Source organism: Xenopus tropicalis, chromosome 5, assembly GCF_000004195.4.
Source record: "Xenopus tropicalis strain Nigerian chromosome 5, UCB_Xtro_10.0, whole genome shotgun sequence".
Lineage (NCBI taxonomy): Eukaryota > Metazoa > Chordata > Amphibia > Anura > Pipidae > Xenopus > Xenopus tropicalis.
Window position 1 is genome coordinate 111,611,052 of NC_030681.2, and position 13,341 is coordinate 111,624,392.

General features: G+C 38.2%; 1 protein-coding gene across 15 annotated transcripts in view; it reads left to right on the plus strand.

The window, feature by feature from the left end:
• tnik (TRAF2 and NCK interacting kinase) overlaps positions 1-13,341 on the plus strand; it is a 158,471-nt gene that overhangs the window by 121,722 nt on the left and 23,408 nt on the right. For 9 of the 15 annotated variants that reach the window (XM_031902218.1, XM_031902214.1, XM_031902210.1 and 6 more), the window contains 5 exons: positions 1,230-1,394; positions 6,016-6,252; positions 6,682-6,788; positions 7,981-8,144; positions 9,148-9,248. In XM_031902218.1, coding sequence (XP_031758078.1) covers positions 1,230-1,394; positions 6,016-6,252; positions 6,682-6,788; positions 7,981-8,144; positions 9,148-9,248 — 774 coding nt within the window. The remainder of the gene's footprint in view (positions 1-1,229; positions 1,395-6,015; positions 6,253-6,681; positions 6,789-7,980; positions 8,145-9,147; positions 9,249-13,341) is intronic. The other 6 variants (XM_031902212.1, XM_031902217.1, XM_031902220.1 and 3 more) reach the window with 1 other exon arrangement.

The following is a 13,341-nucleotide window of genomic DNA, read 5'->3' on the forward strand; positions in this document are numbered from 1 at the left end:
TTGGGGATACCTAGAAAACCTACACTGTTTGGGTAATACTGGGAAATTATGCACCTCTCTGTCCCAGTAAACCAGAAATGAGATTATTTGCAATAAACAATTAATGGAAGATGAGCTTATAAGGTAGAACTTTCCCTGCTTGTATTAAAGAGACATTAATCTAGAACACAAATTGACTTATACATGACCTGCTAGTAACATTCACACATAGGAGCATATTGGCCACTGCACATAGGGTATTTTGATTGAATCTAATTGTGAAGGCTGCTAGCTTAAGAAGTTCAGGGCAGGGCAGTCAATTACTTTCACTTTCCTTTTAGCACTTACTATTTGTCACTGCACTCCTCACATTCCCCTTTTTCGGTTTACTCACAAGATCTTGGGGTGATGCAAAACTTCATAGTTTATATAATATTTTATTATTTATTATACTTAGAGTGACAGGTCCCCTTTAATATATTTCAGATAATGCTTTAATCATGACAAAACCATTTTTCCAGCCAGCAGGACAAATTAAGGACACTGCAAGGAATTATATTCACAAGTGGCTGATAAGTGAACTGAAGGAGTGTCCCAAACAACTACATTTCTCTCACCATTTTGGTGCTGTAAAGTTCACATTACTATTGGATCAACTTGTGTTCTAGGTTTATTGGCCCTTTAATTGGTATTCTCCTATTATGTATTATTATTATTTGCAATGTAGCTGATAACATTTAAGCAATCTTTTCTTTTCCTTGTACACCTTGAGACACTCTCCAACCATATATACCTCTCTATTAATTTGTGTTTTTGTCCTACGAGTACTTGCACTTTTTCATGGAGAATGTCAGAATGTCACCACTGCTGTCTTCTCTCACAGTTCAAATTATTCAGCCTGAATAATCTGTTTGCACACACATTTGGTTGGGCTTTTTATCTTCTGTCTGATGTAGCTATGTTTGTCTGTTTCCAAACCAGTATCTTTATATGTTTACTGATGGTTAAATAAAATAATTTTATTAATGGAACTAGATATCAGTAACATACATTAATATGGGTGAATTATTTTGTCAGTAATAAATTTTTAAAACCATTGATCTTCTTGCCTTTAGTTCCACATAGAAGATGGAACAAACATTTCATCTTTTTAATTAGGTTTTATAACTGGTTTGGAGTGTGTGGACAAGCTACCATGGAAAGAGCCCATGTAAGTTTGTGGGTTTAATTGGCCTTTTTCTGTTGCTCAGGTAGAGGAACGCTCCAGACTCAATCGTCAGAGTTCCCCTGCAATGCCCCATAAAGTAGCAAACAGGATATCCGATCCAAATCTGCCTCCAAGATCAGAATCTTTTAGCATTAGTGGAGTACAGCCTGCCCGAACACCGCCAATGCACAGACCGATTGATCCACAGGTAAGAGCATCACACTACTTGCCTCATTGCTACTACTGTCAATAAGCTGAATAATATTCTGTATGATGTTAAAGTTTTTAGGCATTTACTAAAGAATGTATTGCTGTCACAATAACAGACCTTCAAAACAAAAAGCAAAGGGTACAATACTGTATCACATGTAGAAACTGGAAAAAATACTCTATTAATGACAGCTGGAATGTGTTGATATTTCCAATCAAAACATATTTCTGTAGTATTACTACAGACTCTACCTTGCCCTCCGCAGATTTATTAGTGTGATGTGGCAATGTGTTCATAAAGTCATATATTTGCAAGCACAGTAGCCATAATTTTGCAAGGTTGGTTGATGTTTAAATGACGGTATTTTAATGGTTGCAGAAGATTATTTGGTTAATGTGTCACCAAGTTAGAAAGATACCAGACAGTTAAGCATAAGTCTGCATGTGGTCAATTCAGTTCCCATGCAAAAAAATATTGCATTTAGTCACCCCAGTGAGTAGTTGTTAAACCCCACAACCATTATAGATGCTAAGAACTTTCAACTTTGTTTTTTTTTTCTAAGCCTTTTTCGTATAAATTATAAGTTAAATTTGTTGGCAACCTTATGCCTGATAAATTTAAGACCAAATTGGGAGGTGGGCCCAAGAGGGTCTGAAATGAATTACACTTTGCATTGGTCACAAGGTGGGGTGCCCAATGGGGGTAAAGGCACACATCTGGATGCACGTAATCCATCTTCAAAACAGTTAGATTTCTGCTGTTACAATGCGAAATATCAGTCATTACGTAAACATTTAAAGGGGTCTTTACCGAACCTGCACGACAAAGCATTCCAATAATAGCTTTCTTTTTAATGTTTCTGTAATTTGTTGCATGTAAAAGACTTTGTTAAAAATGCATTTTCACACTGCATTGCATTTAATGGCATTTACATATGGTGGTTTGCATTCATATGTATTTTCTAATTATCTTTTACCCACGAGTGGGTCACTTTCAGGGTCTGCCATCACCATGAAAGACCTTGAGGAGAAGAGTTAGACCCAGAGAACAGAAAGGGATAAAGAAATACTGCTGTCTCTTGCAAGCCCATTTATAAATACCTGGAAAAGCACTGAACATTTTTAATGAACATATATTAGACAGTTGGGTTTTTTGTCTAACAGTTTTTTGGTGCAGGCTCCCCTTTAAAAAGAATACATAAGCTGTTTATAAATAGATTTGGTACAATTCTTCATGCCCAAAGAGTGAAAATAGCACTTTTAGTTTCTCCTGCTTTGTAGATACTGGTGTATTCTTAACAATAGTTTTAGGGCATTCTTATCTATTTCCTGTTCTTTCCCACTTCCATATGAGAAGGCTTCCATTCATGTACTGGATATTATTTTGGCATAAAAATATGCATAAACCCTGCCTACCCTGGTACCCCAGCTTTGGTACCCATGTATAAATAAAAGATAGACGGTAGTGATTGATTCACATAGCTGCAAAGAATACATGCATTCATTAAACTTTGATCAGAACATCTGAGAAAAACAAACACAAGTGAATGTGTAGCTAAGGAAAGGGTATTTGCTCATTCTCCTTAAACATCAAAAAGCCTATGTTGATGTGAAAGGATGAATACAACTTGCCTACGTCAGGGCATTCAGCTGCAGAAAACAGTTGATCCCAGGGGACATGAACAAAAGTAAACATCAAGGGGCTGACTTACTAAAACACGAATTCGAATCCGAATTGGAAAAATTCCGATGTTTTGTGTTTTTTTTCGGCGCCTTTACGATTTTTCGGAAATTGTCGCGACTTTTTCGTTACCAATACGATTTGCGCGAAAAAACGCGAGTTTTTCGTAGCCATTAGGATTCGCTCGTATATTGTCGCGACTTTTTCGTATTGAGCACTCGTAAGCGGCGGGCGAAACTTTCAGACTTAGCATGATTTTGGAAGCCTCCCATAGGACTCAATGGCACCCTGCAGCTCCAACCTGGCCCAAGAAAAGTCACCATACTGAAGCTTGAATGAATCCGAATGCTACGAAAAAATCGCAACATTTTGCGCAACTTTCGGAATGGCTACGAAAAAGGCGCAACTTTTCGCGCAAGTTTTAACGCTACGAAAAAATCGCCAGATTTTGCGCAACATTCGGAATGGCAACGAAAAAGTCGCGATAATTTTCCGAAAAATCGCCAAATACCGATCATTACGAAAAAAACGCAATCGGACGCATTCGGCCCGTTCGTGGGTAAGTAAATGTGCCCCCAAGTGTAGGAAGAGCGCTGCTAAATACAGAATTGGGTGGCCACAATCAAGTCCTAATATTACATGAGGCAATTAGAACGTTATTCCATCATTATAGAGGTGAGCATGGCTGATTTTATTGTGCACTACAGTGTGACTTACAGTTTGGGCACTTTCACAGATGGTTCGATAAGTCACATTCTGAGGCTAAGTGGCTTAGCCACCCCACCCCCAAAAAAAGCACCATTTGATGACTCAGTTGTGTCAGATGGTAGATTACAGGCAACGTCTAGTACAATATCCTTCAGGAACTTCTAGTACAAGAACTTTGTAATATGTCCTAAAAGATAAAATCATAAAGGACTCTTTGCCCCAAATGTGAATAAGCAAGTAAATAGTTGCTATAAATGCAGTGTAAATTGTTTGGTGGAAGTTTAGAGTGGTGTGTAATAGAGTTATTAATATTCTTTGTATAGTGCCACATGCTATACAGCATTTTACAGATATTATCTTTTAGTTCAGACCCTGCCCCAGAGGAGCTTGCAATCTAATCTAATACCATCAAAACTGCCTCTAAAACATATTTAGGGGCAAAAATGGTGACGATTTCCTAACCAACAGCGGCACAAGAGACCTATAGGTTTACACAAGTCTTTGAATTGTTTTTAAAAATGAACACCATTTTGGGCAGATCAGACCTAGAAAATTCAGGAGAGGTCTGCATATTTTTCCATTGTGTTCAGCTGCATTCTTCTATTTAAGAGGAATATTAGCATATCTAAATTTGTTAGCAGCTCTAAATTATTTGAGTGCTGATACCTTTCACCTTGCAGAACCACTTCTAACTACCTTTATTGAGGCAGGTGTTTACCCTTAAAGTGATACTGACACCAAAAATAATGATGTTTTTTAAACCTTTCATTGCTTTATCATTGTATTATCTCTTTAATTTCAACCTATAACCATATAGCTATCACTTTTACATTGCCATTCTGGTCTCATGGGTTTCTCTCTACGGGGGCTGCCATGTTTGGGCAATTGTTGTTTGAAAACACTGCCCTTAATTTTAGTTTGAAAATCCTAGCCAATCGGATTCAGTGCTGCACATACAAACTATTTCTAATGAAATCTTTTAATGCTGAAGTACAACAGTGGACAGTGGTGTTTAGGAATGAGGCTTTTGCATTCCTTTCTAAGCATATTTGCTCTGATACCCTTTGAACTGGCCGGCTCTGTCATGGACGCTCTATAGCAGGCACACGCAGACAGAGTGTATACTTTTTATCTATATGGGAGCGCGGTCCTTTCAAATAATAAATCACAGCAGGACTAATTAGTATAGTTCTGGTGCAAAGAATTATTGAGAAGACACTTACAGACAGCGCTCGGTGAAAGTATCTTGATGTCTGTGATGTGGGGGAGGCACAGACTGCAAGGAAGTAACTGGGGGAAAAAAGTAGAACTGCCCAACTTCAGCTGACGTCAGTAAAGTGAAACACTAATTGACAGGTTGAAAAGTGCCAGTCGAGTTTGCAAAACAGTCGGGTTTCAGACATTCAGGTAACTTTACTAAATAAAGCAGACATCTGGGCAAAAAACAATCAATATAACCCATAGCTAACTTTTGATGTACACAGTTATTTTGAGGACTACATTTTTCATGTCAGTATCACATTAACAGCTCTACACCAAGTAAAACAACTTCCCTACAATACACACTAACTTTCAAGTATAGCATGGTATAATGTATCAGCTGATGGAGCTTGGCAGTATATTTTTTACATACTTTCATTGTAAGAAAAAAAACACATTAGAAGGTAAAAGTTTACAATTCGAACAGAGAGTAAACAGTTCTTCTGTTTCTAACAGTATGAAGTAATATGGAAGGTAAAACTTACTTTGCCAGTACTTATTTAGGGAAAATAAATGTTTTGAAAATAAACAGACTATTCTGAGCTGGGTTACTTCAAGGATAGTAAATACACTGAGTGTGTGCAATAGGCTACCTTTCCTTTGATGTCAGATGATGATCTTGCTTCACATGGGTATGAAATACACATGTGCTGACATGTCACTTTGGCATGTATGGAAGTAGAGTTCTGCATACAGTTATATTGTATAGGCAGTACAGGTCTGTCTCCAACAGAAGTGGTACAGTTACAATTCCCGTAGTCATATAAAGCTGGTTTATAAACATGGCCTGATCTATTTTGACAAATGTGCTGACTTTGAACCATTAAACTTTATTGTGCTACGAATGCATGCATGAACATGAGGTATTTTGCGGTCTATCGTTACACATCTTGACCTGTATGTCAGTAACCCTTTATTGTATGAGTGTATTTATTCACATAGATGCCGTCTTTTTTAATATCTTTTTCAGCAACTTCCTCTTTTGGTCTCTGTGAAAACCCAAGGATCATCCCTGTCTGCCTCCCAGTCAGTGCATGAGCAGTCTGCCAAGGGAATGTCTGCTTTTCAGGAGGGGATTATTTCTCATCGCCCAGAGATGCCACGGCAGAATTCTGACCCAACATCTGAAAATCCTCCTCTACCTCCTCGCATTGAAAAATTTGATCGAAGTTCATGGTTGCGCCAGGAGGAAGACCTTCCACCAAAGGTAGTTCTTATTTTCCAAAATACATATTACTAGATACATATCAAATAGTGACCCGATTTTGCCCAAAATCTTCCATTTGCGTGCAGTGAGAGATGGATGCCATGTCATTGCCCATGTGCACATACTTTATGCTGGCAGAAAAAATGCTATGTGTGGCATTAGTCTTACTGACTTCACTTTCAGTTCCAGTCTTTATATAAATACCAGTATTTTCTGTCTGTCTGTCTGGCCACACCCTTCTTTCTCTTGTCTTATAACATTCTTCTAATGTTGTACTTCCCTTGCACAATGCTGGCAATGGATATTGACCAGTGAAGGTGGGCCTGATATCACCCAGTTACTCCTCCTCTGTTAATGCTTAGCATAGATCTTTATCTTCTTTTAATTTTTATGTCCCATTATGTATGAACCCATTATTTTTTCATTAAGGTGCCTCAACGGACAACTTCTATCTCCCCCGCGTTAGCCCGAAAGAACTGTGCTGGCAATGGTAATTCACTGGGAAACAGCTTGGCAACTCAACCAGTTAGAGCAAGGTAAGTAAGCTTGAAGTAAATTGGCAAACTCACACATATCCCACATTTTTTATGTATTTTTCTGTGTGTTATAGCTGCCTCAAAAATGTAACTGGAGTCAGGAGTAAATATTCCACCACAGCCTTCCAACTCTTCCATTGGGAACTACTCAACCCAGCTTGCTAGTTGTGCCTTTCTATGTAATAACGTAGTACCAAATGCTTATTAACTGTACAGACTTTGAAATGTTAAACCCCAGTTAATAGGTTAATCCTGAGAACAATTATTTGTGCTGTAGGTAGGTAGAACTAATTGTAGACTAGATTTCTGATACTGCAGATTTTACCAGTCGCTGAAGCAAATAAATAACCGCACTGCCTATGTTGTAAAGCTGAACACCTGCTAAAAGCAAAATATCTACAACAATATTTCTAGTCCTAGCATTTGGCCTAGGCTCCCCCAGTCTCATGGGCTCTCTTTAATAAAAAAAATATTTTTTTAGTATTATTTTTTTGGTACATATATAAATGGCAAATTATTAACAAGTTGTATTATTTTTATAGTTTATTGTAACTTTACATGGTAAGTTAATGCTGACAAGGCCAGAACTTGTCTGCACATATTCATCTTCACTCAGGGCGAATAAAGTTAGAAGCATAAGAACTGTACCATCATTGTAGCCCAGTCGTATACAGCTAGGAAGTATTTAGCTTAAATTTAATTAGTATGTACTTATTGCTAACTTTCATAATATTAAGAGTAAATATTTAGACCATAGACCAAGAACCAAGAATCAGATTGATATATAGCTCCTATGACATCATTGTTTTAACATACTCCACCCTTTGACCTTGTGGTCATTTTAGATGGTTCAGTACTTGGAAGATGGAAAGAGACGGACATAACAATATCTTGAGCATCCTGGGCAAAAAAATATATATTTGTGCTCAGTATTCCTTAACATCTTTTCTAGAGCACATTTATAAGAGGAGAGTGAAGCTAGATGAGGCCAGCAAATGATAAACAATAGTTCAACATTTTCAGGGTTCTGTTTCTATTTATAAATGAAGCTTGAGATTAGTAAACATGTTTTTGACATTTGTAGGAATATGTGTGATGGCCAGTGCAATAAAACCATTGCTTTTTTGTAAACCCACCAGTACAATGTTATTACTTATTTCTTTCAATTTAAAAACGCTTGCATATAACATAGCAACCCTGATTTGAGAAGAACTGAAACGGTCATTGAAAACCCCATCCAAAGAATAAGCAGTGGAAGCTCCTCCAGTTCCAGTACTCCAAGCTCCCAGCCTAGCTCTCAAGGGGGATCTCAGCCTGGATCTCAAGCAGGTTCAAGTGAGAGGAACAGGGCACGAGGTAAGGTTAATTTCACTTTCTAATGCCTGACTTCCAGAGTGATATGACATAGGCCCAGGGTGCTAAGGCAGTGTCAATGCAAGCACTGAGGCTGTGTTTTTATTGTGCAGTTCTGAACACCCACATAGAGCTCTGTGTGTGTGGGAGCATTGCTCTGACTTTCAGCTCTTTACTAGAGTGTTAGCAGAGCTTTGCATTGTGCCAAGGTGAATTGGGTTAATTAAACATCTTCCTTTTAAAAACATTTGTGTTTATGTTATGTTTGGCATTCCCACCCTGATTCCAGCTGTGCTCCTGTCTTGGAACCTGTACACACAATGGGAGACTTCAAAGCACTGTAGAATATCTGCACTTACAGTCCATCCTTGTATTGGCTGCCTGCAGCTCTCCCATAGGGGTAAAATATGAAAACAACAGTTGTTGCAGTGCTAATGCTAAATAATAAACCTATTTCCATAGCAATGTTTTGTCAATTATAGAAAATGTTATTGCTTGCACACATTTGTTTAATAATTTACAGTTCTGTAGTTTACATACTATCTATTTAGTCACAGGTTTAAGAATTCTGAAATTTACTTACATATCTGAAAAAGGAGAGTAAATAAAATAACAGAGACCGCAGACTGTAGGTTTCTCTTTATGTCAGTTTGTCTATGCATAGAAATATATTTAAGCTAGCTTACCAGCTCCCTATACCCTAGCAATTTTTCACTCTTCTTGTCCAAATCCCCAGTAAGAGCAGCAGAGTGGCCCAAAATTAGCCCTGTTAGCAGGAGTGCAGGATTTGTGGGTCTCTCTGGGTTGGGGGTGTGGAAAAATTATAAGTGTATAGAGGGCACCTGGGAGTATATTTTAGGGTGGGATTATCAATGCAGGACTCAAGTTGCAGTAAAGTTTTTACATTTGCTAGACTGAAATCTGAAGTCTGTTGTGCATCACACGCAATAACTTTTAAAACATTACTGCTACCAATATAAATATGTAGTAATCAGAGTTTTTACAGCAGGTAACAATAAACCTGAAGGCTCCCCGTTGCTGCCACATGAAACATCTAACTCGAAACCAGAGGAAAACAGAGATGTGACACGGCCAAGCCGACCAGCTGTAAGTTGAAAGAAAAATGTAGTTTTTCTGTTTTGCCCCAGTTTGTAATCTGCTAAATCTAATCTAACAGATGTATGTGTTTTGGGTATCTATCTGGTCATTATGCTCTTAAGAGAAATATTTACAAATGGAGTAAGGACTTCAGCAGCACACTGGTCATTATGCAATATCCCCTGCTCCATCTGTATCTTGTGTTCTGTTGTGAGGAATGGGCCCATATATAGTCATCTTTATAAAGAAATCTCGCCCGCTGAGTTGATTTAATATGGTACAGCCACTCTGTACTTAGCAAATTACAGTTTCTGCTAATAATACTAATCCATCCATTCAGGTGTGTTCTTCAACGGGCGTTCTCCATGATGAGTAACATTAAACTGATTATAGGTTTCTAAATTACTGAATACAACATTTTTGTATAGAATTGAATATTTCTGTATAAGACTTTTTCCTCTGCCTTCATAGAAATACATTATACAGTTAAAAAGGCTTATTTTAAATCCGTGCTCCCAATGCAGCCAGCAGGAGTGTCTGTAATCCCTTGTGGGAATAACTATTTTTCTAAAGGGCCAACAGGATGACATTTATGAAGGCTATAATTTTTTATTTCTGTTGCAAATTTTTACTGTTTTATTTATTTAGCAGGGATAAACTTTTAAAACTGATTGTAACCCCTGTATATGAAGGCACTCATTAAATTCATAGGAAGCAAAGAACTCATGGTACAGCATGTTTCTGCTTACCCGTCTAAATGCTGGAATAGCTGTAACTGAAATAGGTGTTCTGGCAGGAAACGAGAAACCTGGGCAGGAGGCAGTAAGAGCCTGCCTAGAGCAGATACCTCAATTCCAGAAATTGTTTATCGGGTTTATATCTGTGTTATTGTACAGAACCAATAAACTCTCAGTAATGATGGCACACACATAAAACGTCTACTGCTGGATTCAGGTCTTTAAACAGTGGTCCCTAATTTGGGGAAAAAGGGGATCAGAGCCTTAGCTAGGGTACCAGCCAAAAGGCCACTTATAGACATATTTGGGTATATAGGCATATTTTTCTGCCCCATATACTCCTGGAAAGCCACCTTGAAGGTCAAGTAGAGCAAGGTTTTTCATAAACACTTGTTTAATGACTTTTATTTAATGATTTTTTTTTTAGGAATATGGCAAATACAACAAGATTTTCAAATGTTTGTGACCTTGTTATGGGCAATGGGGAGCCCGAGCCAGTGTTAGGCCATAAAAGAGGGGTTGAATTGAATAAGTCTGAAGAATACTACCTTACAATCTGCTCTCCTAGTGTCCAACATGCAGAATACTCTCTGAAACATTTACTTCCAGTTGCTTTCACAGCGATTTTTAAAAACTTTAAAACTGTTACCCCCCTAAAGTCATTTCCTCATTTAGCCTAGGACTAGATGCCAGACATCTAGATTTTTTTTTTTTTCATAACCTGCTTTCCTCCTTACTTATCTGAACATCTTCTGCAATGAGAACACAATCAGGTAGGTATTTTTCTTCTAAGCAGCCAATGACAAAACAATAGAGGCACAAAATGTAGGCAATAAGAGTGGTCTCACTTGAAAGCTCAGGTATGTTGGGGTTGGGGAAATGGTGGGATGGCATCCTGCTGCATTCTTCCTTGTGGTCTACCAGAAACTTTAAAGTGATCTACTGGTAGACCGCGATCTACCTTTTGGGCACCCCTGCTTTAGGGCAATGGCACATGGAATGCAATGTTTTGTTGCTCGTAGTAAATCTGCACTACCATGGGCTAGAAAACATCTCTAATTTCCTTTCCACTGGCAGTAATGTGTAATATGTCCCATATGTCATTGAAACATTTTCAAGGAGAAGTTAATTACCTCTGTTTTCTGTTTCACCTAGTTTAAAAGCAAAGTTGATCCCCTCATTGCTTCCATTTCACCCAGTTTCAAGGAGAAATTAATCCCTTTCGTTGTTTTCTGTTTCACCCTGTTTGAAGGGGAAGTTAATCCTGTCATTCTTTTCTATTTCACCTACTTTCAAGTGAAACTTAAACACATTATTGTTTTCCAAGAATGAGTGCCAATGCTCCTAAAATGGCTGGAAAAATTCAGGATTTTCGAATGTAAACTCAAAATTTTTGTACGAACGATTCAAGGATTATCGTGACATTCTATAAATACTGCAATGATCAAGTTTAATTTGAATTTATACCATGTCGAGTTTATACGACTTTCAAGGCCAGAAAAAAATTAATTTTAGTATATAGAATTTCAGCCCCTAAATGTCTGGTTCTTATTATGTGGCATGCAACATTAATTTTACATTCACATTCAAGGATTATATATAGCATAATATATGGTGTTAGTTTCACTCTTGGCTAAAATTATCATTACCTTCAAAATTGGAGCTCCCCATAGATCTGGTACTGTCCCTGTCCGTGTGTCAAATGAGGGGGTAGGCGTGTTTAAGAGTCCCTGTTATAAGCACAGTAGGATGGGGATAGCCAATGACAGCCTTGCATTCACACAAGACTGGCTTCAGTTTCCTTTCAGGTCTACCTAGCTGCTGATTGGTTTAGATTCAGCAGTGCTGAGTGCTGCCGGCTCCCCTACACAGCCTGGGAAAGGAGCCAGCAGAAAGTGGTACAGATGGGGGAGACTAGTAGAGCTTTAGCAGACATATTTAATAAATCAGCCCCAAACACCACATTTTTAAGCACATTCCTTCTGTATTTACACAATATGTCTCCTTTAGTTAACAGTGCATTTATTTAAGCTATTAAGAATCACAGTATATTAGCAGATCACTGGGTCTTTTAGCTGTGGACTATGGGAACTAAAAACATGCAAATATGTCATTACTGTACAAAAGAAAGAATTTCTAGGGAACATTACGAAGGTTCATATTGCATGTTGGTGTATAATGTGTGTGAATGCATTCATCATCCTTCACTACTTTTGAAAGGAATATTGATGATTAAGTGAGTTTTTTTTTTTCATTTTTTGGCATTTCAATAGATCGTAGGTTGTTTCACGTTCACAAAGGAAATGGTTTTCCCAGTCATAGAGACTGGACTTGGGCAGAATTAGGTTTGTTCAGATAACTGTAAGAAGATAACTTAAAGCAAAAATGTCAGTGCTTCCCATAAGTTACCGCACTAGTGATTTAGTTTCAGTACTAGTCTGCAGGCTTGAAGGGCCTGCATTCATTCCAGTATTTAACTATTTATGACCATTATTCAATGGTCAATATTCTGAGCATCCAAACATTACTGCAGTAATACTACTTAAGGGCCATGGCCCATGTGGAAATTAGTTGCCCACTTTAAATCGCAGACAACTTACAGTGGCTTGCAAAAGTATTCGGCCCCGTTGAACTTTTCCACATTTTGTCACATTACAGCCACAAACATGAATCAATTTTATTGGAATTCCACGTGAAAGACCAATACAAAGTGGTGTACACGTGAGAAGTGGAATGAAAATCATACATGATTCCAAACATTTTTTACAAATAAATAACTGCAAAGTGGGGTGTGCATAATTATTCAGCCCCCTTTGGTCTGAGTGCAGTCAGTTGCCCATAGACATTGCCTGATGAGTGCTAATGACTAGAAAGAGTGCACCTGTGTGTAATCTAATGTCAGTACAAATACAGCTGCTCTGTGACAGCCTCATAGGTTGTCTAAGAGAATATTGGGAGCAACAACACCATGAAGTCCAAAGAACACACCAGACAGGTCAGGGATAAAGTTATTGAGAAATTTAAAGCAGGCTTAGGCTACAAAAATATTTCCAAAGCCTTGAACATCCCACAGAGCACTGTTCAAGCGATCATTCAGAAATGGAAGGAGTATGGCACAACTGTAAACCTACCAAGACAAGGCCGTCCACCTAAACTCACAGGCCGAACAAGGAGAGCGCTGATCAGAAATGCAGCCAAGAGGCCCATGGTGACTCTGGACAAGCTGCAGAGATCTACAGCTCAGGTGGGGGAATCTGTCCATAGGACAACTATTAGTCGTGCACTGCACAAAGTTGGCCTTTATGGAAGAGTGGCAAGAAGAAAGCCATTGTTAACAGAAAACCATAAGAAGTCCCGTTTGCAGT